General features: G+C 49.0%; 2 protein-coding genes across 3 annotated transcripts; one reads left to right on the plus strand and one right to left on the minus strand.

Annotated features, from left to right (window-relative positions):
* Positions 1-840: 840 nt before the first annotated feature.
* Positions 841-8,747, minus strand: Trim72 (tripartite motif containing 72). Its single transcript, XM_059250771.1, has 6 exons — positions 8,357-8,747; positions 5,128-5,223; positions 4,472-4,702; positions 3,974-3,996; positions 2,748-2,866; positions 841-1,944 (listed from the first exon to the last, which is right to left on the minus strand). The coding sequence occupies exons 1-6, from the start codon at positions 8,744-8,746 to the stop codon at positions 1,370-1,372; spliced, it is 1,434 nt and encodes a 477-aa protein (XP_059106754.1). The 5' UTR covers position 8,747; the 3' UTR covers positions 841-1,369.
* Positions 8,748-24,459: 15,712 nt separating this feature from the next.
* Positions 24,460-25,634, plus strand: LOC131899344 (apoptosis-associated speck-like protein containing a CARD). Of its 2 annotated transcripts, XM_059250783.1 has the most exons (3): positions 24,460-24,790; positions 25,025-25,081; positions 25,310-25,634. In XM_059250783.1, the coding sequence occupies exons 1-3, from the start codon at positions 24,517-24,519 to the stop codon at positions 25,561-25,563; spliced, it is 585 nt and encodes a 194-aa protein (XP_059106766.1). In that variant the 5' UTR covers positions 24,460-24,516; the 3' UTR covers positions 25,564-25,634. The 2 variants fall into 2 exon arrangements, with proteins under 2 accessions (XP_059106766.1, XP_059106772.1); XM_059250789.1 differs by lacking the exon at positions 25,025-25,081.
* The last annotated feature ends 1,548 nt before the right edge of the window (positions 25,635-27,182 follow it).

The raw sequence follows: 27,182 nt of genomic DNA on the forward strand, positions 1-27,182 counted from the left end.
CATTCAAACATAAAACGTGAGAGCATATGGCCCTTAACTTAAAGAAACGTTAATCGTACCAGGAAATGTGTTTAGACTCAATGCCTCTGTCCACACTTAGAGCTGACTAGTCAGGGTGTGCTCTCAGTGGGATCCCAGGTGACCTGCAGCTACAGGACTACTCAGAAACCTGTTAGAAGCAACCATCTTTGCTGGGCATGGTGACATACACCTGAAACCCCAACACACCAGAGGCTGAGGAAGAGAATCAAGAATCTGAAGCCAACCTGGCCCACATGGTGAATTCTAGGCTAGCCTGAGCTACACAGTAAGACCTTGTCTCCAAAGAGAGACAGAAACAGAAATAGCGATATAGAGGCAATCTTTTTTGTTTTAAACATGTGTGAGTGCTTTGCCTGCACATGTCTGTGTACCACAAGTGCCCACAGAGGCCAGAAGAGGCCATCGGGTTCATTGCAACTGGAGTGTTGTGAGCCACAGTGCCAGTGCTGGGACCCGAACCTCAACGATCTGCAGCAGCAGCAAGTGTTCTTAACCACTGAGCCATCTCCCCAGCTTCAAGAAGCCTTCTTTGACCTCCCCCAGATCTACTACCTCAGAAACAGCAACGTTTTATCAAGTCACTGGTCTGTGCACATTGGTTTTGTCTGTGACAGAGTCCTGCTGACTTTCAACTTTCCATTCTCCTGCCTCAGCCCCACCCCACCCCCTCAGTGCTGGGATTACAGTCATGCACCAGCAGTCTGTCAGGATTGTTGGGGGCTTTGAAAAGGCAGTTAGAAGCCAGGTGGTGGTGGTGGCGGCGGCGGCGGAGGCGGCGGCAGCAGCAGCGGCGGCGCACACCTTTAATCCCAGCACTGGGGAGGCAGAGGCAGGCGGATCTCAGGGAGTTCGAGGCCAGCCTGGTCTGCAAAGTGGATTTCAGAACAGCCAGGACTGTTTCACAGAGAAATCCTGTCTCGAAAAAAACCAAAAGGAAAAGAAAAGGCAGTTAGATGTAAGCACTAACTGAAAACCTGTCGGGTAAGGGGAATCCGCAGCCTTGAGGAGGAAGTGGCCTTCAGGAGTGGGTTGTGAGGCTGAAGGGACCATTGTTCCACAGACTTCCCTAGATCCTCCATCAAATCCCACCCTCTCCCCAGCCTCCCTAAACCTCAGCTGGCACTCTTGGCCCAAACTCACCGATCTGTCTCATCGTGCTTCTTCACAGACCCTATCCCTCAATCCCTCACCCTCGGGTCCCCTGTCCGCCCCAACCTGTGTACTTCTCTGACCCCTATGAGACAAACACCCCCTCCCTGACCACCCCTCCGCCTAGCCTTCAGTCCCAGAAACCCGCCCCACCCACTCCAGGCCTACAAAGGCGACCTCAGGCCTGCTCGCTGTCAGGCCCCACGAGCAGCAGCGGCTGCGAGTTCTTGCCCTTGTCGTGCCAGCACACGTCAAAGAAGGGGTACACGGGCCCGGGCAGGCGCTCGTGGAAGGAAAAGAGGGGTGCCAGCGCGTCGGCGTCGCTCGCATCGTAGAACGCCAGGACGCCGTCGGCGAAGCTCAGGTAGAGGCCGATGCGCACCGGGCGCCTCTCGGGCACGCGCAGCGCCCGCGGCTCCTTGGCCTCCACGTGCGCCTCCAGGATCTTGCCATCGCGCAGGCCGAGCAGCCACAGGCCCTGCGAGGGCACCGCGTGCAGCCGGCCACGGCGGGGAGCGTCGGCCGCCATCACGCCCAGGGCCCAGCGCGGCTTGTCGCCCACCTCCACCTCCCAGTAGTGCTCGCCCTGGGCCAGCAGCTGCTGAGCCACCACCGCCACCGCCTTGTCGAACTGGCGCGCCTCTTCTCCCGCCGGCGGTGCCTTCTGCTCCGAGCACTCCACGCGGCGACCCGAAGGGGACACGACCAGGCTCGGGTGCGCGGAGCTGGGGTCAAAAGTCAGTTCCTCCAGCGCTGCCAAACAGAGCATGGTCAGGCTGGCTGGGGAGCCTTGCTGCTCCCCAACCGACCAAGGGACCTTAGACGCCTCTCGCCCACCCCGCATCCTCTCGGGTTTGCTCAGCTGCACGGTGAGGCACGTGGTAGGCAGGGCAGGGGAGTACCAAATGAGTGGTGTTTTCTGAGGCCCACAGAAACGCCCAAGGTCCAGAACAGGAGGCAGGAAGCCCCGTTCTGTGTGTCTTGATGTAGTCTCTGGGTCTTAAAAGTTTACTCTTGAGTAAACCAAAGTTCCTTTCTTTCCCACCCTACCTAGACCAGAGGCAGTAAAGGCTGAACAGCTGTGTGTGTGTGTGTGTGTGTGTGTGTGTGTGTGTGTGTGTGTGTGTGTCCGTCCTGTGGGCACCCAGAAATGTTAGCTCCTAGGAGAGGAGGCTGAGCTCTTGGCTCCCAGCTACAGGTTCCCAGAGGCAGTGTCAGATGCCCCAGGTTTCCAGGAACTCTGCCAAACCTCAGCCTACAGCCACCAGGAACCATCATCTCTATGGTCAGAGAAGGACAATAACTGGCCAAGGACCACACAGCCAGTGGCCCAGACCCAGCCATAGCAGCACTCCTGGGGTCAGCTGGGTACTCTCCATGGCATTTACCCACTGTAAACTCCAGGCCCTCACAGCTGGGAGGGTGCAAGGAAGAATCCAAACAGCAAAGAGTATCTTCCACGGCTTTCTGAGGTGGGGCTGGGAGGCTGCTCTCTGTGTCTTGGGCCTCCCTCCGACCCCACAGTTATACAAACCCAGAACCTCCCCTCTCAGTACCTGGCATCAGAGCCCGGAACATCTTCCTCCACACCTGGAATTTGAAGTCATCTGAGATGACAGGCAGCTGGATATCCAGCCTTGCAGGTGGTGGTGACTCTGACAGGATCTTCTGCAGCCTGGGTACAGAGGGGTAGAGAGGTGATGCTGGGGGTGGGGGCAGGAAGAATTCCTCCAGGGACAAGAGGACCTGGGTACAGAGGGGTAGAGAGGTGATGCTGGGGGTGGGGGCAGGAAGAATTCCTCCAGGGACAAGAGGACCTGGGTACAGAGGGGTAGAGAGGTGATGCTGGGGGTGGGGGCAGGAAGAATTCCTCCAGGGACAAGAGGACCTGGGTACAGAGGGGTAGAGAGGTGATGCTGGGGGTGGGGGCAGGAAGAATTCCTCCAGGGACAAGAGGACCTGGGTACAGAGGGGTAGAGAGGTGATGCTGGGGGTGGGGGCAGGAAGAATTCCTCCAGGGACAAGAGGACCTGGGTACAGAGGGGTAGAGAGGTGATGCTGGGGGTGGGGGCAGGAAGAATTCCTCCAGGGACAAGAGGACCTGGGTACAGAGGGGTAGAGAGGTGATGCTGGGGCCTGAGGGCTGGGGGCAGGAGGAATTCCTCCAGGGACAAGAGGACACAGGTTGTTGGAGAGGGGCTTCCAGGATCCCCCCACATCACACCCCTGCCTTAAACTCTTCCACTGAAATTTCTGTTTGGGAATATGGAAGAACTCTGGAAATGGATAAAGATGGCAACTGTACAACATGAATGTATATGATACAATTGAATATAAAATGTCCTCTCTAAAATGCTTAAGCGGGGCATGGCGGTCCATGCCAGTCGTCCTAGCATCTGAGAGGCTAAGATCATTAGTTCCAGGCCTGCCTACATTGTGAGTGTAAGGCCAGCCTGCACTGCAGGGCTACTTCTCCAACTCCTGTCCATTCCTCCAGGATCCAACTCTAACGTCCGTTCTTCTGGAACGTCTCCTTTGGCTCCCCCTTTCCCTCCCAGCAGTCTTGAGGTGATACCTGTGACCTGTCCACATCTGTGGCACTGTGGCACCAGTACATGAGGTCCCCGGGGGTAAGGACCGAGGCTGTCTCATTTCTGTGTTCAACACAAAGTGCACAGAAATGGTTGTGAGCTGAGTGAGGTGACAGGCACATGGTAAGCAGAGGGTTTCCCTGGAAGACTAGCGCAAGGAAGGTCAGCAAAAGAAAGAGACAGGTTCTCACCTGCTGGTCACCAGGCAGTATTTCTGGAGAAAGAGAAAACGAGAATGGAGATAAAGCAGCAAGGAAGGACTCTGGGGCGTTCTAATGGTGTAGCAGACAACCAAGGACGTGCGGTCAGAAAGATCAGAAAAGCCAAAGCCCAGGACTCAAAGCCACTCTTGGATGATAACTTTTATGTGAACAGAAAAAGGTGCCCTTCCTTATCCCAGAGACATATATCCACCTGTTAGAAGACTGTCCTAATAGACACACAAGCCTACACCGTTTGACGTGTATGGTGCCACTCAGACACTTACGCACTATCCAATCTGAGCAACAGTTCAGAGACCCAACTCTGATACGAAGTCCCAGCTTATCCCTTCACGGCTATGGGCGTCAGGGTCCCCCCATGACAACTGGATGAGGTCTCGGGAACCTGAGCCATGGCCAGGAGGCGGGGTGTGTGTGTGTGTGTGTGTGTGTGTGTGTGTGTGTGTGTGTGTGTCCTTCAGTGCTCACCATAAGGAACTCTGTCTGTGGCTTGTCAGCCACCTCCTCCAGCACCTTCTCCATCTGCCGCAGCTGCTCCAGGTAAGAATTCAGGCTCGACAGCTCCCGCCGCAGGGCAACCCCAGCCTCACCCCGAACCCTTTCTGCTTCACGGTCCAAAGAACTTTCTAGGGCAGTCAGGAACACCCGCATCTTCCCCAGCTGCTCCCCGACAGCTCCCCGGAAATGACGCACTGTCTCCTGAGATGGGGTGAGAAGATTCTTGCCTAAGGATCCTCAGCCTGAACCCCCAGTCCCAGGGCTCTGACACTGTGGGAGCCCATTTTCAGGTTCCTCGTGGCTTTACCCAGCAGGTCTGCATAGAGAGGATGGTTAGACCACAGGCCTGAGTGCAGGTGTCTGAGATGGTCTGCACTTGGTGGTGCTGGGGGGAGGTCTTTTGCTCCACCCCTTGGCATTTCTTTAAATACCCTAGGGCAGAGACAGTCAGGGTGCGTTGGAGTAGGTTCCAGGCCCTCTCGAGGCTATCCTGTATTTTCTATCGGTTTATCTCCACACCCTAAATCCTTTTATCTAATATTTCCTGCTGCTCCCATTCAAGAAAACTCTGGGGAACTGTGAGGTTGGTGGGTAGCTGCCCCGCATGCCACCCTCAGCCCCCTCACCTCCACCTCCACCAACTGATGCTCCAGCACGGCCACACTTTTCTCCTTCCGCATACATGCCTCCTGCAGCTGCAGTTTCTGTTGCGGAAGCTGCGTCTAGGGGACAGGATAAAAGAGATGCTGGAATGCCACCCCGAAACAACAGTCCCCTTATCTTGCCGTCTGTACTTTTCCCCCTCAATGCCAGCTCCTTCTCCAGCCCTCTGCTCAGTCCCCAATCCACGTGCATGCCTGGCCGTACTTCACCCTAGTGCCTTTGCCTGCAGTGGTCTATTTTCTTAACTCTCCGCTGGCCTCACTTTCCCCAACCTCACCCCCTGGCAGTTAACCCCAGATAGGTCCTTGCAAGGATTACAAGCACAATATCATCACCAGACTGGAAAGTGTAGCATGTGGCACACAACGGGCTTCCAGAAATGAGTGAAGGATGTATGAAAAAAGAAATAAAGCTGGCCATGATAGTGCATGTCTGTGACCCCAGCACTCAGGAGGCTGAGGCAGGAGGATCACAAGTTTGAAGTCAGCCTAAGTTATGTAATAACGCTCTGTCTCAGAGGAGAAGTAAAGAAGGGAGAGAAGGGGCTGGAGAGGTGACTCAGAGGTTAAGAGCACTGGCTCCTCTTCCAGAGGACCTGGGTTCAATTCCCAGCACCCATATGGCAGCTCACAACTGTCTGTGACTCCAGTTCCAGGGGATCTGACACCTTCACACCAGTGCACATAAAATAAAGTTAAATTACTTTTTAAAAAAAGAAGAGAAGAGGAAGGAAATGAGGGGGAGGAGGAAGAAGGGGAGGAGGGAGAGGAAAAGGGGGAGGAGGAAGAAGGAGAGGAGGGAGAGGAGAAAGAAGGGGAGGAGGGGGAGGAAGAAGGGGAGGAGGAAGGGGGAGGGGAGGGGGAAGAAAGTGGAAGAGGAGGAGGAGGGAGGAAGAGTGCAATCTTCCCTTCCTGGGTTTCGCCCCTTACTTAAAAATCCAGTCTCAGGCAGCCTGGTGCCCTGGCCAGCCTCTTCACACACCTATGGATTCTGAGAACAGAAAATGTATGTGCATACCTGCTATGAATCAACTAACCCCCCCCCCCCCCCGCCATGGGCTGGTTAGGGGTCCCTGAAATGCAAGTATAGAGGAGCTTCTAAAGGGCCTGCCACAGTCACCTCTGCCTGCCTACAACCCTTGCTCCCATCGGTCTCCTCCTGTGCAGAATGGGAACAGTCCCACCCCCACTTCAACCAAGTGACACCTCCCCTGGGGAAACTGAAGACAGGGGGTGGTGTTTGTTGAGGAATACTCCCCAGGGGAAGCCACAGAGCTGAACCAAGGACTCCTGGCTGGCTGCCAGATCAGTCTCCCTCTTGGATGTCCTCCCTTGAGGCCAGTCTGATTGCTCTAGGTCCTGCAGTCAGAGGCTCAGAGGTCTCAGGGCTGAGCCGTGGCAAAGGAGCACCATCCGGAAGGTGCTGGAGAGCCTGACTGGCTCAGGAAGTTCAAGCTTGAAGCTAGTGGAGCTCTTGGGGCTTTCGACACATCCTGGGAGGTGAGGGGAACCTGGGCCGCTGGATGCCACCAACCTCACAGCAGGCCGGTTGCCTTCTACTTCAAGGACTACAGCGCCAACTATAGCAACCATGCTGCAGGACATGGGTATGCAGGAGCAGCCAGCACAGAGTCAAAAAGGACCATGAGCCGGGTGGTGGTGGCGCACGCCTTTAATCCCAGCACTCGGGAGGCAGAGCCAGGCGGATCTCTGTGAGTTCGAGGCCAGCCTGGACTACCAAGTGAGTCCCAGGAAAGGCGCAAAGCTACACAGAGAAACCCTGTCTCGAAAAACCAAAAAAAAAAAAAAAAAAAAAAAAAAAAGCACCATGAGCCTCCAGTGCCGAGGAACTTGGTCACCCGCTCTGAGTCTGGTAAGTGGCTTCCTGACCCAAACCCTCTAACTTGTCAAAACTCCAGGCATCAAGTCCCAGAGCCGTCCTGTTCCCTTCCTCCTTCGGGTTCTTTTCTAGGATCTCCTTTAAGGCTTAGGGCTAGGCTATTGCGGGTCACTGAGACTGGAGCTTCACATCTGCCCTTTCAAAGTTCCCAGAAGCCTGATACACGTCTACTTCACAGGTTCTAGTCTCTCTTCACAGATAAAAATGAGCAAGGTTAGAGTTCCGGGGTCAGCAAAGAGGAAACTGGGCCGGGTGGGCTCCTAGCAATAGACTCCTGCCCTTCGCTAGAATACCACAGCCAGGTCTGAGCTGGACTGAGCAAGGCAGGAGCAGGAAGGAGGGCTGGGAGGCGAGGCCCTGGGAAGTCTGGGAATCACTAGCAAAGGACAGTGAAGACCAGACGCTTAGAAAAGCTACACCTCTGAGGCAGCTGAAGACACCGGCTGAAGGAGGACCGCCCCAGACCCCACCTCCTCCCCCACCTCTGCACCTGTTCACTTCTCCACAGGCTAACAAATGCTTAATAGCAGGGCTTTCTGGGCCAACCGGGCACATATCTGTCAGTATCTGAATGCATGTAATTTGTGATATGCATGACTTGTAGCAGCACGTATACCTGGCATGTGTGTTCGACTACTATCAGATATTTTTCCTGGTGCAACTTCAGGAGCGCAAGACTGTGTAAGGGCTGTATTCTAGCTCCAACTGGAATAACAGCCTGGACTGGAGTCTCGGTGCTGCCTACCTACCGCGAGCCTTGGCCAGATGTGCCTTGCCCTTCCTACATCCCTCTCGAACTTCAGGCTCACACAAGGTTAGCCGCTTCAGGGATGAGTGGACCTCTACCATGCACAGTACACAGCTGGACAGCCGGGTTCTGGGACGCCTGGCCTCGCCTCTTACCGTATACTCCACCCCGCAAACATGCCAATCTAGCAGGTCCAGCCAGTTCACCCAAGAGCGTGTGGGCGGCAGGTGGCAACCCAGTTTCAGTCTGCCAGGAGGCACAGCACGGTTTGGTCAGATCCCTCTCGGGCATCTCTAGGCTGGCTGGAAGACTTCAGCCAGGTAAGCGCTCTTCTGCACGCTGCTCCCAGGGCGTTCCTGCGGGCTTTGCTCTACTAGAAGGCTCCTGCGGACTTTTGGCCACCTAGCCCCGCAACCCTCCATAGCAACCCGGACTCCTACCCTCTGAAGTTCATAATGCAAATCAACGCAGCGTTTTTCCCGTGGTCAGACCCCCACACACACTCTATTCAGCCGTCCCACCCAGACCCCTGCTGGGTCCCGCACCTTGAGGCGTGCGTGGGCCTCAGCGGCAGGCAGAAGACGGTGGCCACGGTGTGAACCGAGCGAAGCACACACACCACACACAAGTGTGCGGTCCTGCTCACAGTAGATACTCAATGGATCCAGGTGTTCCTCGCAGTGGCCTTGGGGCACTTGGGCCAGACTCTCCACGAGACGCGCCAACTGCAGGTTAGTGCTGAGCGCCTGCGGCCGCGTGGGTGCCTGACAGCAAGGACAGGGCACTGTGCCATCGGCGGCAGGGTCGCCTGCCACGCGGGCCAGGCAGGCACGGCAGAAACTGTGGCCACACTCAGCGGTCACTGGCGCATCAAACAGCGTCAGGCACAGTGGGCAGGACAATTCCTGGTGCAGAAGGCCTGGAGCAGCCGACATGGTGAGCCTGGGAAGAGTAGTCTGTCAGAGAGACCCAAAGACAGAATTCCAGCTCGGTCCCACACTGGGTCTGTGGCCCCGCAGCCTATAACTACCTCATAGCCCATACCGGAAGAGATTTTGGTTATGGCCAACGGGTAAAGGAGATTTAGTGTCGTCCCAAAGTGAGTATATATTGCCTTTCGCGGCCCAGATAAAAACAAATGTGACCCAATTGGGCCTTTGTCAACCCTGGTTTCTAACACACCCAGTTCCTTGCTCCTGATTTAGCCCAGGCTTCAGCCTCGGACCTAGGTCTGGGCCCGAACTTCTCTGAAATGATCCAGAATCCCCTCCCCATCTGTCCTCCCACGGACCTCTCCCAGCCCTCCCTTCCCCCATATCTCCAAGACTCACAGATCTGAAGGGAGAACTCAAGCCAAAAGAGATTCCCGGGAGCACCAGTCAGGGACAGGCCTAACAGCAGGCTGATCAGAGCTGTGTCCAGAGACCAGCAAGCAGCAGGCAGCAGGTTCAGTGCAAGGACGGGACTCAGGGCCAGATGGCAGTGGGTGGATTCAACAGTTGACAAGCACATGCCGAACAGAGGGCAGACCCTCCCAGATAGCTCAGTGGCCCAAGAACTATATTTAGTCGCCCTGCCCTCTCCCTCCCACCACTTCTGGAAACTGTTCTAAAAGTGAAGCATGAGTAGTCAACAGGCAGACATCCCGTGTCCAGGCCACCTGTCCTGACCCGTCCACGTCCTCCCCTCAGGCCAGGGTAGAGCTTAGAATCAGTGGGGAAACAGGACCTTCTACACACACAGAAGACGGTTACCAAGGGCTGCCCCTCTACACACACAAAGACAGACAGATGCCCAGGGCTGCCCCTCTACACACACATAGACAGCTGCCCAGGGCCGCCGGTTCTTCCTGTTCTCACCCCTACACTCTCTGGCTTCCTTCCTCCTTGTCTGCAGTTAGTTAACCCATTCATTTCCCAAGCTGACCATTATCAAGCCACACTGACAGTACCACCACCACCCCACCCCTGTGGGAAGGCAGGACCTCCCCAAGCCCTGAAAGGTTTTCTTCTTCCATGGCTAAGGTGTGAGGGCATTTTCTCCCCTATTTCTAGCAAGGGCCCTGGAACAAATGTACCCCTCCCCTGAATGCTTGGAGAATGAATGCTAGGTAATTAATTGAAAGGACTGAACCCACAGTCTGCAGCTCAGAGCTGGAGCTTGCCCTGGGAGCACCCAGGCTTTCTTACAGGCTTATCCTTCAGGATGTCAGTATAAATTTCAATCCGACTAATAATCATGGTCTTCCTTATGGCCTGTCATCTCTGTCCTATCTGGCGCCATTCATTGCTCTGGCCTGTGTGTCTCGCCCCTTTCCTCTTGCTCCTTAAGGACTTTGCTCTTGCCACCCTCTGCCTAGAATGTTCTTTCAGCCCAGATATCGCACAGCTCTTGTCCTTCTCTCCTCACATTTCCTCTCAATGTCAACCTTTCAGTGATGCCTTTTCAAGCTCCTGGGTTTTTAATTCCTGAGTGTCATTGTGCTGCCCTATAGTAACAAGACAGCTATACACAATATTCCCACACTGTCTTTAAAGTACCAGGGGCTGGAGAGACGGCTCAGAGGTTAGGAGCGTGGACTGTTCTTCCAGAGGTCCTGAGTTCAATTCCCAGCAACCACATGGTGGCTCACAACCATCTGTAATGAGATCTGGTGCCCTCTTCTGGCCTGAAGGGACACATGCAGGCAGAACACTGTATACGTAATAAATAAATAAATAAATCTTTAAATAAATAAATTTAAAGTACCGGACTAGGGAGATGGCTCAATGGTTAAGAATCACTATCTTCTCCTCCAGAGAACCTGGGTTCTATTCCCAGTAACTACATGGTAGTGTTGTGCCTGTGTTGCAAAATACCCCAGAGACAACCAAGGAGCCAGTTTCCAATGCAAGCACACAAAGATCTTTTTACTTTCAGGTTCAAACCCGGACCACCACCTTATGTTCTGATGCAGCAGATGGAGGGAAATGTGACAGCGGCCAGGGGCTCAGGGGTAGGAGAGTTTTTAAAGGAAAAAAAAAAACACAAGCTGAGAATTACATGCCTGGGCATTTTGAGATTGGGTAGAAGAGATATGGAGCAAGGTGATTTTTTGAAACTATTGGTCTAGACTTTCAGCACGAAACCACATTTGGGTTAGACTTTTAGCGTGGAACCACAGCCTGCTGACAGAATTATCTGGATATCTTCAAGGGCCAAAAACCACAGACAGAATGTCTGAATCTTGTTAAACTTTTCTGCCCTATTTCTTAATCGGTTGCTTTTAGGATATCTGTTTGAGTTGTCATGGTACATTCCTGAGGTTCTTCCTGGAACTGAGTACAGACCCTGGTCACCAGGTGGTCTAAGATGGGGACCGTCCCTAAGATGGAGTCTGTAAAGTCAAATCTAGGCCTTCATATTGCCTTCACAATAGCTCACCACCATCTATTGTTAGGGTCCACAGATTACCCCACAAAAGACCACCACTCACGTATGCAAAAGCAAGAGCATTTATTTCTCAAGAGATGAATTCCTGCATGTGGGAGTCAGCCACACAACAAAATGGCGATGACCCCCAGAGAAGCTCCCAGGCTCCTTTTCTAGATAGCTAGGAGGAAATTAGGTCATCCTAAACATGATTGGCAGCAACAGCCACACTAACACATTTCTGTTTGCCTGGGGCTGTAAGTGCTGAATCAAGCCTGGTGTACTATATCTCCCTCACCTGCTTTACCAAAAACCGAAACTGCAACAGAAACTGAAACTCAGGCCTGGTAGAGGCTGGGGCCAAGAGAAGTCCACCATTGTACTACCATGGCCTCTCACTGTAACTCCAGTTCCTGTCACCCTCTTCTGATCTCTGTGGCACCAGGCACACAAGTGGTACATAAACATACAGGCAGGCAAAACACCCATACACATAAAAAATAAATTTTAAATCATTTTTTAAAAAAATAGCCAGGCGGTGGTGGCGCACGCCTTTAATCCCAGCACTCGGGAGGCAGAGCCAGGCGGATCTCTGTGAGTTTGAGGCCAGTCTGGACTACCAAGTGAGTCTCAGGAAAGGCGCAAAGCTACACAGAGAAACCCTGTCTCGAAGAACCAAAAAAAAAAAAAAAATTAAAGCAAGAAGCTGGAGATGGGGGCTGGAGAGATGGCTCAGAGGTTAAGAGCATTGGCTGTTCTTCCTGAGGACCTGAGTTCAATTCCCAGCAACCACATGGTGGCTCACAACTATCTATAATGAGATCTGGTGCCCTCTTCTGGCATGCAGGCAAACATGTAGGCAGAACACTGTACACACAATAATAATAATAATAATAATAATATAATTAAAAATAAATAAATAAATCTTTTTAAAAAAAGAGGATGGTGTGGGGTGACTCATGACTGAGAAGCTGAGACAAGAGGATCAAGATATTGTGGAATACTAGTTTAAGATGTGTTACATTCGTTTATGCTGTGGAACATTTGTTCAATGATGCAATAATGTGTTGCATTCTTTTATGTTGCATTTGTTTAACTCTGTGAAGCTGTGCTACTTTACCTATCTAAAACACCTGATTGATCTAATAAAGAGCTGAACAGCCAATAGCTAAGCAGGAGATGGATAGGTGGGGCTGGCAGGCAGAGAGAACAAATAGAGGGAGAAATCAAGGTCAAGAGAAGTGTGAGGACTGAGAAAAGGAGAAGGAGAGGAGGACACCAGGGGCCAGTCACCCAGCCACCTAGCCACCCAGCCTGGAGTAAGAAGAAAAGAAAGACTTATAGAATAAAGAAAGGTAAAAAGACCAGAGGCAAAACATAGTTCAATAGAAACAGGATAATTTAAGTTAGAAAAGCTGGCTAGAAACAAGCCAAGCTAAGGCCAGGCATTCATAAGTAAGACTAAGTCTCTGTGTATTTATTTGGGAGCTGGGTGGTGGGCCCCTAAAGAGTTAAATAAATAAATAAATTATGGTGTCCCATGTTGTTTTGCATTCAACACAGTGGCTGCACCTTGAGCAACTGCTATCCCAACCAGCAATTGCAACTCCACAGCAACTCGATCACAACTGCTAAAGGAAACTTTATCTAGATCTCTATCCTTCTATAGAACTCAGGATTCAAAGGTTGAGGTGAAATCCTGCTGGCTCAGAGAGCCTGAATAGCAAGTAGCTAACCTCCTCTCCTTGTTCACGTCTCCTGAAAAAAGGCCATCCTTCTGCTCAGGCCCCCACTTAAGAACCCTGGCTACATTTAGTTCCTCCCTACCACTTCTTGTCAGCTAGTTGCTGGCTCAGCCTCATGACCCCAGGTTAATTTTATTTAATCAAACAAATGTAACACATCTTTGCATCATTAACAAAGGTAGCAGAAACAAATGTAACACACCTTTGCACATTTAAAATAGTATTCCACAACATCAAGATATATTAAAGATTATATATATTAAATATATGTATTATATAAAAGAGAACCAAGCAGCTGTGGCACATGCCTTTAATCCCAGCACTCAGGAGGCAGAGGCCAGGGTTACACAGAGAAACTCTGTCTCAAAAAACAACAAAAAAAAAATTATAGCAAAAAACCCGGCTCTGGCGAGCATCTGTAATCCCGCACTCAGGAAGGAAAGGCAGAAAGACTACAAGCTCCAGGACATCAGGACTACAGCAGAAGCCTGTGTATAAACAAGCACATGAAGTAAAGCAAGATTATTTGAGGTTTTTTATTTTGTTTTTAATTTTCAGTTTGGGTTTCTTTTTGTTGTAGTAGTGTTTTGTTTAGCTGTTCGAGACAGTGTCACGCAGCCCAAGCTGGCCTCCAACTCCCTATATACCAGATCCTCCTGATTCTCCTGCCTCCACTACCTAAGTGCTAGGATCACATGTATGTACTGCCATGCCCAGACTTAAAGCAAGTATGTTCCTCTTACGGATACACAGAAAACCTCTCATTCACGAGACATGCAATGGCCCTCTGCTGGAGAGATGGCTCAGAGGTTAAGAGCACTTGTTGCTCTCACAGTGGAGCCAAGTTTGGTTCCCAGCAATACATGGTGGCTCCCAATCACCCATAACTTCAATTTCAGGGGATCCAACACACTTTCTGACCTCTGAAGGCAGGCATACACATGGGACACACACGTATGCAGAAAAGACATCCATATACATAAACTAAATAAATCTAAAAATGTGTATTCTCAATTCCAGCATGACACACACAAAAAGAACAACAGTCTTGCCCAAAAAGGCCACAACATGGGGCTAGAGAGATGGATCAACAGTTAGAGCATTTGCTCTTCAAGAGGACCCAAACTCAATTCCTAGCCCCAGCATCCAATGGCTCACAATTGCCTATAGCTCCAGGGGAATCTGATGCTCTCTTCTGGCTTCAATGGGCACCTGTATGCATATGCACAAACAGAGACAGAGAAATAAAAAAATAGAAGCTTTTGATAAAGTAAGGCTGTACATTGCTGTGGGATGGTCTGTATGTCAAGTGTGTTGCTGATTGGTCAGTAAATAAATCACTGATTGGCCATTGGCTAGGCAGGAAGTATAGGCGGGACAAGGAGAAGAATTCTGGGAAGTGGAAGGCTGAGAGAGAGAGACACTGCCAGCCGCCACCATGACAAGCCACATGTGAAGATCCCGGTAAGCCACGAGCCATGTGGCAAGGTATAGATTAATGGAAATGGATTAATTTAAGATATAAGAACAGTTAGCAAGAAGCCTGCCACGGCCATACAGTTTGTAACCAATATAAGTCTCTGTGTTTACTTGGTCGGGTCTGAATGGCTGTGGGACTGGCGGGTGAGAGAGATTTGTCCTGAGGTGGGCCAGGCAGGAAAACTCTAACTATAAATGGTGCCCAACGTGTTGGCAAGAGTTTCCACCTAAAACCTGAGTAAAAAGATTCTAAAACGGAGCTAAAAACAGCTCCTAGTTGTCTCTTTCAAGCTAGCGGCAGCCTGCGTGTTTGAGCTACTATGGCGGGTTCCTGGCGTGCATGCTTGACCTGCAGTATGGCGGGAATGAGGCCTCTGCAAGTGGCACATTAAGCTGTGTGGTGGATTTAGCCTTTGCTAGTACAAAACAAAACAAAACAAAACAAAAAGAGGTTTCTGGGCTACACGCTGCTTTGATAGAAGCATAGACCCACTATTTCTGAGAGTTGATGGCTCCCAGAGCTGGTGGAAAACCACCGCCATGTTGGGAAGCTGAAGTGGGCGGAGCCAGCAGCCATAGCACCAGCGCCATTTCAGGCTTAGAAGGCTGCAGTTTAAAGCAATAGGCTCAAGCTAATATAAAAAAATAAGCCACGTAAAGATGGCTACCACACAGAGAATCTGGATTATGTTCTCTTTGACATTCGTAACTGAAGAAAAACATTTGATTACAAAAGCTGTTGAGTTATGCCAAAATGTATATTTTAAAGGTACCTTGACTTCAAAATTTGGATGTAAGGATATGTTGCTTTGGAAAGGAGGCTCTGCTTTTGTTTCCACAGAAAACCAGAGGCTATGGATTTGTTCCAGATTAAGATACATCAGGTTTGACCAGCCAAGACCACCTGAAAGGTCTCCGATGATACCATGGCCCAGATGATCCAACATCCAGAATGGTTTCAAGGCAACTGGCTCAGACGATACACCCTCATGAACTACTCCATAATCCTAAAATATTCTTTATGTCCCCATAAGATACAGCGCCCCCCTCCAGCAGGAAGTATTAAGAGAAGCTACGCCCAAATTCCCAAATATACCAAGCTGACTTTGGAGATGTGTAAAGGTTAAAACCTTCCTTTTTAAGAAAAGAAAAGGGGAAGTGCTGTGGGATGGTCTGTATGTCAAGTGTGTTGCTGATTGGTCAGTAAATAAATCACTGATTGGCCATTGGCTAGGCAGGAAGTATAGGCGGGACAAGGAGAAGAATTCTGGGAAGTGGAAGGCTGAGAGGGAGACACTGCCAGCCGCCACCATGACAAGCCACATGTGAAGATCCCGGTAAGCCACGAGCCATGTGGCAAGGTATAGATTAATGGAAATGGATTAATTTAAGATATAAGAACAGTTAGCAAGAAGCCTGCCACGGCCAACAGTTTGTAACCAATATAAGTCTCTGTGTTTACTTGGTTGGGTCTGAATGGCTGTGGGACTGGCGGGTGAGAGAGATTTGTCCTGAGGTGGGCCAGGCAGGAAAACTCTAGCTACAGTACATCCAATACGCTCCCTATCTGCCATATAAACTGCCCCGTTTGTGCACAAAGAACTTTGTCATTTAGAGCATATTAGGAACTACAGGCATCATGAACATTTCCAAAGCGAGGGTCTCCAATGCGCATGTGCTTCCCAAGCTCCAGGCACAGCTGCTGCATTACTGTGTGAGTTATGTCGTCCACGGCAAGCTATTCAGGAATCAATCTTGTGAAGTCCCATGCCCCCTACCACAGCCTGTGTAAAGAAGTGATTGGCAGGAGAGGACCAAAATAGAATGAAAACTATAAAAATATTCAAGCCAAGGAAGAAATCTCATATTTTTATATATGTGTCCACATATAATCAATTGTGTGATAAATGAAGAAACCTAGTTTCCCACAAGTCATGTATTTTCAATTTATCAGAAGTATATGATATATATATAACTAATTTTAAACTTTTTTAGATTTAGATTCTATGTATGAGTGTTTTGCCTGCATGTAGGTAAGTGTACCTTGTGCATGCCTGGTACCCACAGAGGTCAGAAGCCATGGGATCCCCTGGAACAAAAGTTACAGATGGCAGCTAAGGCTAGCTTGGAACGTATGATTCTTCTGTCTCCACATTGCACGGACTGGGATTACGACCATGACTGATGTCTGTTTTGAGACTGACTTTGAACTCATCATCCTGCCTCAGTCCCCTGCCAATAGTCCCCTGCTATGACTACAGATGAGCCAGAGCTGACAGTCAACGTCTCCTCAAACCTCCCCTTCTCTGATTCCTTTTTCTACATAACAGTTACCACCATTTAAGATGTAATACATTTGACTCATTGGTTTATTGTCTTCTGCTAGAATATAAATTGTGTTCTATACTTGTCTCTGGCTTGGAATAAAGTGTATGGCACACTATCATGATCAACTATTATTCCAAAACTGAATAAAGAGAGAAACTAACTCTTCCTCATTTAGCCTCTCAGATTCAACCAGTTTTGCTCAGAGTTGAGTTAGCTTTGCTCATCCCTTGCTCAACGGCTATCTCACTCAGTCAAGAGTTTCTATTTTAAATTCTCAGTTTCCTCTTTGAAGGCTCTGCCTTCTCCTGCCATGGTCTTTGGATGCTGGTATTTCAGGCATGCTGTAATCCTATCTGTGTTTGAGGCTAGCGTTCTTTACCAGGGAACTGAAAAGTCCAGGCAAGGTTTATTTCTCCTGTTCTCATTATCTCTAAGCCTTCAACTACCTTGCTGGTATTTTGGACTGATCAGATTTGACCTGATGTTTGTGACAGGAAGGGTGTGGGGCAAATGGATATTTGGAGCTGTTCATCAAAGCCACAAGCAGTTTCATTTAGGTTCAAAAGCTAACATCCCAAATTCTTATCTCATCTAGAATTTCCATCACTGTCAATTTGAGGCTAACGAATCTAGATTTGATTCATCCATAGAAGTGTGTATCCAGGGCCAGAAGGTGACAGAGATGGATTAGGTCTGTCTTTGACCAAAGAAAGAGACATTATCTTAAGCAGATTACAGAACAAGACAGAGCAAGAAGCCATGTCTAAGGGAGGAGGAGGGAACCAGTGTTGCTGCTCCTGAAACTAAAGTTTTACAAACTCCCTGGGCTCAGAGACGAGGTCTCAGTTTGTACCATGGGAAAGACTCCCAACAGCTAGAGTGATAAATCAAATGAGTGAGCCATGAGCAATGGCTCACACCTGTGGCCCTCGCACCCAGGAAGCTGAGGCAGGAAGGGAGCCACAAGTTGAATGCTACTCTGGTCTAGAAAGTGAGATATCACTGGGAGTGGTGGCACACACCTTTTGGGGGGTTTTGGTTTTTGTTGGTTGGTTGGTTGGGTTTTTTTGTTGTTGGTTTTTTGTTTTTTTGTTTTTTTTGTTTTTGTTTGTTTGTTTGTTTGTTTGTTTTTATTTTTCGAGACATGGTTTCTCTGTGTAGCTTTGCCCCTTTCCTGGAACTCACTTGGTAGTCCAGGCTGGCCATGAACTCACAGAGATCTGCCTGGCTCTGCCTCCCGAGTGCTGGGATTAAAGGTGTGCGCCACTGCCCGGCAGTTTTGCTTTTTGTTTTTTCAAGACAGGGTTTCTTTTCTTTTTTTTTTTTTTTGGTTTTTGGTTTTTGAGACTGGGTTTCTTTGTGTAGTCTGTAGTCTTGGCTGTCCTGGAATTTGCTTTGTAGACCAGGCTGGACTCAAATTCAAAGAGATCCATCTGGGATTAAAGGTGTACCATCAGAGGCAGACAGATCTCTGAATGTGAAGCCAGTTTAGTCTACATAATGAGTTCCAGAACATCCAGAGCTGGAGAGAGAGAGAGAGAGACTGTTACAAACAAACAAACAAATAAATGAATTCAGGATGTTATCTCAGAAAAAAAAAAAAAGTTCATGAGCGGTGAGCATTTCTTATGACTGAATATGAGAAGCCGAGCCCCCAGCAGGCTGCTACCGATGCACACCCGTCCTAACGCTGACATCACTAACTCACACTGACTGCCCTGGGAAAATCACCTGTGTCAATGGGCTTCAGCATCTTCAGCCACACCAGCAGGATATGGCCAAGGTCCTGGGCATATCATGAGGATTAAAGAAACCAAATAAGCCGGGCGGTGGTGGCGCACGCCTTTAATCCCAGCACTCGGGAGGCAGAGCCAGGCGGATCTCTGTGAGTTCGAGGCCAGCCTGGGCTACCAAGTGAGTTCCAGGAAAGGCGCAAAGCTACACAGAGAAACCCTGTCTCGAAAAACCAAAAAAAAAAAAAAAAACCAAAAAAAAAGAAACCAAATAAACAGGGACAGCATCCAAGACCTTAGGAAGTGCTACATGCCATTATTAAATTCAAATCCTGACTCCACCATCGCGTATGTCCTTGCACAAGTCAGGTAACCTGGTTTTCTTGTCAATTTAAAATGGGGATTACATGTTACAATAAATATTATTAGGTTATTATGAAGAGTCAACAAATTAGTTCTTTGGTCTTGGAGACAGGCTCTCATATTTGTTGGTTTCTCAGAGACAGATCTACAAAGATCCAGGCTGGCCTCTATATGTAGTCCTAGCTGGCCTCAATTTCAATAATTTCTATCTGCCCACTGATGATTACAGGTGTGAGCTACCACACCCGGCAAGCATGCAAAAAATGTTCAACAAATGTTAGATATTGATATTGATCATGTTGTAGAATAGAATATTTGTTTAACTACATAAAGATGTGTTGCATTTGTTTGTGTTGCAGAATAATTGTCTAACTATGTAAAGGTGTGTTGCATTTGTTTATGATGCATTTGTTTAACTATGTGAAGATGTGTTGCTGTTTCACCTTGCCTGCATAAGGCACCTGGTTGGTCTAATAAAAAGCTAAATGGCCAATAGCTAGGCAGAGGTAAGGCAGGTGGGCAAAGAGAAAAGGGGAGCTGGCCAGCCAACCAGGGCCCAGACAGTTGGGGACCAGACAGCCAGACACAGAGGAAGCAGGAAAGCGGGATGGACAGTACATAGATGAGGTAAATGAGCCTCAGGGCAACACATAGATTAATAGAAATGGGTTAATTTAAGTTTAAAAAAACTAGCTAGAAACAAGCCTAAGCTAAGGCTGAGCATTCATAATAAGAAGTCTCCATGTCATGATTTGGGGGCTGTCAGTCCAAGAAAACCTCCTATAATTACAGTTATTACCACTAATTTTTCCAGTGAACCCTCCCTGCAACCTTGTGAGATCAGTAACATGCCCAGCCCTCAGATTGGAAAACTAAGGCTCAGAGGCTGTATGTACCAGCTCTGTTCCAAGTACTTCAAAATTCTTAATTTATTTAAGACTTTCCTGTAACTGCACTGTCCCTGCCTGTGTCTCAGGGAACCAAGGAGGCACAGAAAAGGTTGAGTAACTTGCCTGATGTTCTGGAAATATTGGAAATATGTGTTCTTTCCAAGCATGGTGGTGTATTCCTTTAATCCCAGAACTTTGTGAGGCAAAGGCAAGATGATTTATGTGAGACCAGCCTGGTCTACATAGCAATATCCAGGCCAGTTGGGGCTACATAGACCTTGTCTCAAAAAAGAAAAAGAAAGAGAGAGAGAGAGACAGAGAGAGAGAGAGAGAGAGAGAGAGAGAGAGAGAGAGAGAGAGAGAGAGAGAGAAAGGAAAAGAGAAAGGAGAGGAGAGGAGAGGAGAGGAGAGGAGAGGAGAGGAGAGGAGAGGAGAGGAGAGGAAAGAAAAGGAAAGGAAAGGAAAGGAAAGGAAAGGAAAGGAAAGGAAAGGAAAGGAAAGGAAAGGAAAGGAAAGGAAAGGAAAGGAAAGGAAAGGGAAAGGGAAAAGGAAAAAGAAAAGAAAGCCAGGCATGGTGGCACAGGCCTTTAATCCCATCATGTTGGAGGCAGGTGGATCTCTGTTAGTTCAAGGCCCTGGTCTACAGAGCTAGTTCCAGTACAGCTGGGGCTACACAGAGAAACCCTGTCTCAAAAAAACAAAAAAAGAAAAATAGAGTCTTTCTGACCCTAGAAGTAACAATATGGTTCCAACAACTAGTTATTTTAGGGGTTAGGGGATTATACACCAAGAAGCATCTCACCTTACTCACCACTCTGGCTCTGGTCCAGGGGGGCAAGGGAAAGCCTAAGCTGACTAGAGGTCCTCTGGTCAAAGCTCAGCTCTCTAGACTCTCTAGATGAGTACCTCATCTAGAAAGATGTGAGGAGCACTTCCAAAGAGAAGGGGGCATTTGACTTCCCAAGAACTCTAAAACCTACATATTTACCTCCTGGGTACAAGCTGCCTGGCAGACTCCAGGAACCAGCAGGCCTTGTCTCTATCTCCCTAGGTGACAATGGTCAAGACACTGCCTTTCTCAGAGCACTGACTGGAAGGATTGAGACCGAGAGGGGAAGTGACGTCCTGATTCAGAGACAGAGGGCCTGGGAGTTAAACCTGCCTGGGACTGACACCCCTCTGCCCCTGCCTTCTGCTGTTCCATATCTTCTGAATATGCTTTGTATGCTCTAGGGCACGTAGAGCACTCTGCACACACGGGGAAGTTAATTTCACCATTTAATTAACTTCACTGCAACACTCACCTTCCTGGTGGCACTTCCAGAGGCGCTTTGCAGGTATTTACTTCCTTTATACATAATCACTCCAAGAAATAAGCCAACTTATAGAGCAGGAAAGTGGGACCTGGAGATGTTGGGTGGAATCTGGGGGCCACAGGTGACATGTGGATAGGGTTCCCATCTATGTTTCAACATTGACTAGCAGTGTTGTTCCCAGGGTGACTTCTGAAATTGTTTCCCACTGTATGTTGGGAAAAAATACACAATTCCTTTTGAGGTTACTGGGGAAATTAAAGGAAACTGTGTGTGCTAAGTGCTTACCACATGCCTAGAAAAATAGTGAGATTCAAAAATGGAAGCTAATAATAAAAGTCATCCAAAGAGGCTGCAACTTCAGTAGAATCTTAATACATCTTTTTCAAATAAAATAGGCTTCTCCCAAAATTGTTCCAGTTCAGAATCTGCAGAGTGCTAATAGCACCCATCCACTAAGGCATCACTTGTCCCTATTGGGGTTCAGCTTAAAACTGCCATCAGGATGACACTTCCAGTTCTGTGACAGCAAGGGTGGCATTTCCCCAGTCCGTGTCTCTTGCTTCACTGTGGCATCTTATCAAAGTGCTAACACTTCCTGAGACCTGCGGCAGGTGAACATCCCAGCCAGGCATCTCTATGTCTGAATTGTAAGTAACTGCTCAGATGTCATCTGGCCCAACGTGATCCCCTCTCAGTCACCAGGAGGGAAGTCAGGGTGCGAGTCCCATTGTTCCTCAGAAGCATCACACACACAATTACTCCCTCCTGGCACTCTCTGCAGCCCCCAAGTTTCAGTTAAAAGCAAATGCCACTCCATCCAAACAAAGGCTCAATATGGGTAGCCAGAAGACATAAGGGACAGTGTATGGTACACAGCTGGAATCCCAGCACTTGAGGTCAGGGCAGAAGGATCAGGAGTTCAAGGTCATCTTCAACTACAAAGCAAATTTGAGACCCTATCTTATGAAACCAAAATAAATAATGTGATTTACCAAACAAGCCTGAAACTTTAGTTCAATCTCTGGAATCTGGGATGGAAGGCAAGTACTAACTCCCAAACGCTGTTCTCTGACATCTATATACACCAAAGCACACTACCAAAATACTGTTCACTAACAGCTATACACACATCATATTATAAAGACTAGGTAGAGACATGGAGGGATATCCTAGGGAGAAACCAAGGAAAAATCCATTCGGCCCAGACAAGAAAAATGGCAGGGAAGGGTGGGATGAGAATAGAAATTATACAAACACATAATGCCCTAGGTTCAACTACAGCTTTAAAAAGAAGACAGAAGCTAGACCAGTGACTAAGCAAAGTGCTCTTGACCATTCCACCTCTGAGTACAACTTCCCTTGTGTAAATGGAGCTACTCTTCCCCTCAAAGAAACTGTTGAAAAGCGTAGAAGTGACACCTATGGAGGACCACACTGCTACTTAGAAAAGGCAACTTTCTAAGAATGAGTTGTTTCTTTACCTATGTGCATTGGGCTTTGGCCTACATGTATGTCTGTGTGAAGGTGTCAGATCCTCTGGAACTGGAGTTACAGACAGTTGTGAGTTGCCATGGGTTGCTGGGAATTGAACCTAGGTCCTCTGGAAGAGCTACCAGTGCTCTTAACTGCTGAGCCATTTCTCTGGCCCAGAAAGGTGACTTCTCGTATCAAAGGACAGGCTCAGCAAATGGAACAGAACAAAAGAGAACCCAAGCAGAGTTAGTGCTGAATTGTAATCCAAAAGCCAGCAAGACAGAACGGCTAAAGTTAACACGGGCTCTCTAGGGTCAAGCCAAGGAGCTTGGGCTTGATTCTGCTGAGTCTGGGGAGTCGCAGGAGTGGGAGAGGGACAGGCTCCTTTGTGTAGGTTAGGAAGCTGAAGATTCTAGAAGAATAAGGATCAATGAGGAGCCATGCTAAGCCCTACGAGCCAGGGACACTAGCTGTCTGCTGTCTCACCAAAGCTGCTGCTGGAACACCATGCCACAGGATGGACATCCTCTGTCACCCTGCAAACTTAATCCACAATTTAACAGTGTTAAGAGGTAGAACTTTTGCAAGTCCTGGTGGCACAGACCTTGATCCAAACACTTGGGATGCAGAAGCAGGTGGATCTCTGAATTCCAGGACAGACTTGTTTACAGAGGTCCAGGACAGCTATCCTTGGGGGGTGGGGGGGAGTACCTTAAGCCAGATGTGGTAGAATACACCTACAATTCCAATTCCAGCCATCAGGAGACTGAGTAAAAGGACCAGGGGTTCAAGACTAGACTAGGTGAGATAAACAAGACCTTATCTAAAATAGACAATCATTAGGTGGTAGTGACTAGGTAGAGTGCCCTTGGCAAAATCCCCAGCATTATAACAACCTCCCCCCAAAAAATATCACAAGAGCTACAAATAAGAGCTCTGTTAACCAGCAGTAGCTGGTAGAATGGTCTAGCTGGGTAGATGGGGAGGGGCTCTAAGCCTGGGAAGAGCATTTGCCAAGACTCGAAAAGGCGACTGAGAGAAACTGGGAGGCCAGTGTGGCTGGAGCTTGAAGAGAAAGGTAAACTGGTAGTGTGGTATACACAAGACTGCACAGATTAAAAACTGGGATGGGCCAGCTGAACCTCCCCAGCCATGTTTAAAGCAGGTTAGGAATTCTGAGTACAGAGCAGGCTCCAATGTCATCCCGGCCAATCCCAGGAGTATGGAGTATCTAGCTGTTCACTCAGGTCTCCCCACAGTTCAGAGTTTTCTTATCTAATGGCTGTTGTCATCACCCCACAAGACATTTAACTACTGGGCATTTGGTAAGGTTTCAAGAGGCCTTAGCCCTTCCAACCCAACCTCTCATACCCCGGGCCCCCTCCTCCAGATGTGAGGCTGAGAGATGGATGAAGGAAATGTTTAATACATGTGCCTGAAACTAAGACCAAGACATAGTCACTCTCTTTTACATTTCATTTCTTCTGTGGAATTTGGGGGCTCAGTGTTCTAGCTGTTACAATTCTAATATTCTATGGCATGAGAGAGGATCCTAAGACCTGGGGAAATGAGATTTGGGGTTTCTACATTTTCAAGATTCTAAACTTCTATACTCCCTCCAGTAAACTCAGAGTGAACAGAAACGGGTTGCGCCAGCTGGTTTACAAGCAGGAACTCCTGAGCCTCTCAGCATCTCCCAAACAGCCAGAGAATAACAATTTAGCTTCACCCTCCATCTCCAAACCTCCAACACACCCCCACGAGCTCCATCCTCTACCTAGCAAAAGCCGAGTCTGAAAGTCTTAGGGGCGGGAACCAAAACTTGCTAGCTGAGGAAAGAGCGGGGAGCTGTAACTGCAAGAGGGTGGTGGAGTCTGGGCCCGCCCATCCGCCTAAACTGCTGACTTCCTGGTCACAGCAGGCGTCAGCAAGGGTAGCAGGCCACCGCGGCTGCGAACCCCAGAGCCATGGGGCAGGCGCGGGATGCCATCCTGGACGCTCTCGAAAACTTGACCCCGGAGGAGTTCAAAAAGTTCAAGATGAAGCTGCAGTCAGTGCCACTGCGCGAGGGCTATGGGCGCATCCCGCGGGGGCCCCTGCAGCAGATGGACGCCATAGACCTCACTGACAAGCTTGTCAGCTTCTACCTGGAAGCTTACGGCGCGGAGCTCACAATGACTGTGCTTAGAGAGATGGGCATGCAGGAGCTGGCTGGGCAGCTGCAAGCGGTCATTCAGAGAGGTGAGTGTGGCTGCCCCCCTGTTCGTCTACCCTCAACTTCCTGCACCCAGCCAGAGGCCTGCCTCTTTGGCTCTTAGTTTTCTCTTCCTCTTACCTTACCAAAAAAAAAAAAAAAAAAAAAAAAAAAAAAGCCCTTCCCATTGTAGCCTTGAACTTAGCACCCTGGGTGGAGGGGGCATCAGCTCCAGACAGATTACAGAAAACGGAAGAGAACCACCTGACATTTCTTTACAGAGTCTGGAGCTGTGGCAGCTGCAACCAGTGCCTCTCCTCAAAGGGCAGCCAGAACAGGTGAGGCCTCCCCATCCTACCACACCCTGGCACAGCCTATCTATTGTACAACCCAAGGCCAGAGCCAAGACTAGCCCTGCCGACCTACTACCCACACATTTCGGGGAGGGAGTGTAGTTCGCCTATGTGGTCATGGTGGGTGGACTTCCTTGATCCCCCCCCACCCCTAGAACTACATCTAATGAAATCGGAAGCAGCGGTCAGCTCTGTCCTCTCTTCTGTCCTCAGCACACTTCATTGACCAGCACAGACAAGCACTGATTGCCAGGGTCACGGACGTGGACGCCCTGCTCGACGCCCTGCTTGGCAGTGTGCTGACTGAAGAGCAGTATGAGGCAGTTCGAGCGGAGACCACCAACCCAAACAAGATGAGGAAGCTCTTCAGCTTCACTCCAGCCTGGGACCTGAGCTGCAAGGACTTACTCCTCAAGGCCCTGAGGGAAACACTACCCTACTTAGTGGCCGACCTGGAGAAGAGCTGAGGTATTTTCTCCAGCTACAGGCCCTACCCATGTAGCTCCTAACTTTGAATACACAAATTTTTAAAAAATCAGTTTGTACTGTTTTCTTTGCTCCCTTGGATGTTTGTGCCTAGCTAAGCTACATTTCTAAAGGCCAAATGAGCTAAGTGGTAGATCATGGACCTACCATGCACAAACCCCTGGGGTCAGTCTCCAACCCCAAAATTCCAGAGTTCTGGTTTCACTGTTCTAGTGTGTAAGACTTCTCAAATGATTCCTGGTTCCCCCACTGGGGAGCGTTTTCGTATTATCCCAAGGGACTACTCTTGAAAACACACTTAACATATCCATCCAAACCAAGTTAAAATGGGTATATTGGGGATATATGGGGATATGTACAATGGGGCTTAGAATCAAGAGGGGCAGCCTTGCCAGAGGCATCTAGAAACCAGTTCATAAAAGACTCTTTATGTGCTCTACCTTTTCCATAATATACTATTTTCACATGAGGCAGAAGTACCAGCAGGTTACCAAGGAGGCCCAGACGCCAAGCACCGACCAGCTTCACTCCCTCTATCAGACTTGGTCTAACCTCTTAGCTGAAACAGGCCTACAGTTAGTCCTCTCTACTTCTAGTTCCCCTCCAAAGGCCTGAGTAACCAAAACTGCTCATAGGAACAGACTGTCTTATTATCACACCTGAACTTCCAGCCTGGTCCTTAAGCCCACCCAACCGCATCTCCTCACACACACTTCCACTTATACCATACCCACTATTTGCTCACACCAGGCACTACTTACACACTTGGCATACAACTCTGGAAAGTCTTGAAATCTACTTGTCCCAGCATGCTCAAAGGCACACCTACTGGCTCAGAAAACATTTCCCAGTGTCTCTATGGTAAAGTAAACCATTGCCACAGTATATTTTCACAAGGAACCCTTCTAATAGACTGGGCCTGTCATTATAAAACAAATTTTTTTTTCCTAATTCCTATTTTTTTTTAAATTTTCACATAAACTTGTTAGGCATGGTGGCACATGCCTTTGATCCCAGCACTACCCAAGCCAGCCTGGTCTACAATGTTCCAGGCCAGCCAGGGATACAGGGATATTAAGAGCCTGACTGAGAAAAATGTATTAACTCCACAGGAACCTAATGGTTCCATCAGACAGGACCATAAATAATACTTTTGCAAGAGTAGCCTCAGGGCTGGGGATGGAACCCCACTCTAGAGGGCTTGTCTACCAACCTGAACCCTGGGTTTGTTCCCACCCGTCATGAGAACACCTGTTAGTCCCAGCACTGTGGAGACAGAGGCACAAGAGTACAGATGGGAGGCAGAGATAGAATGGCCCTGAAGCTCACAGGCTAGTTTGCAGCACAGCAGCAGGAAGAACTGACTCCCAAAAGTTTGTCCTCAAGCCTCTAAGTACAGACATATGTGCTCACACACACACACACACACACACACACACAAAATACATTTTTAAATTTTCTTTAAAATGGATAAGCCCTTGAGGCTGGACGGACGACTCAGCAGTCAGCTCTTCCAGAGGGACAAGGTTCAATATAGTGCCCATGTGAAGGCTCAGTCTGTAATGCCTGTTCCCGGGAATTTGATGCCCTCTTCTGGCCT

Source organism: Peromyscus eremicus, chromosome 1, assembly GCF_949786415.1.
Source record: "Peromyscus eremicus chromosome 1, PerEre_H2_v1, whole genome shotgun sequence".
NCBI classification, from domain to species: Eukaryota; Metazoa; Chordata; class Mammalia; order Rodentia; family Cricetidae; genus Peromyscus; species Peromyscus eremicus.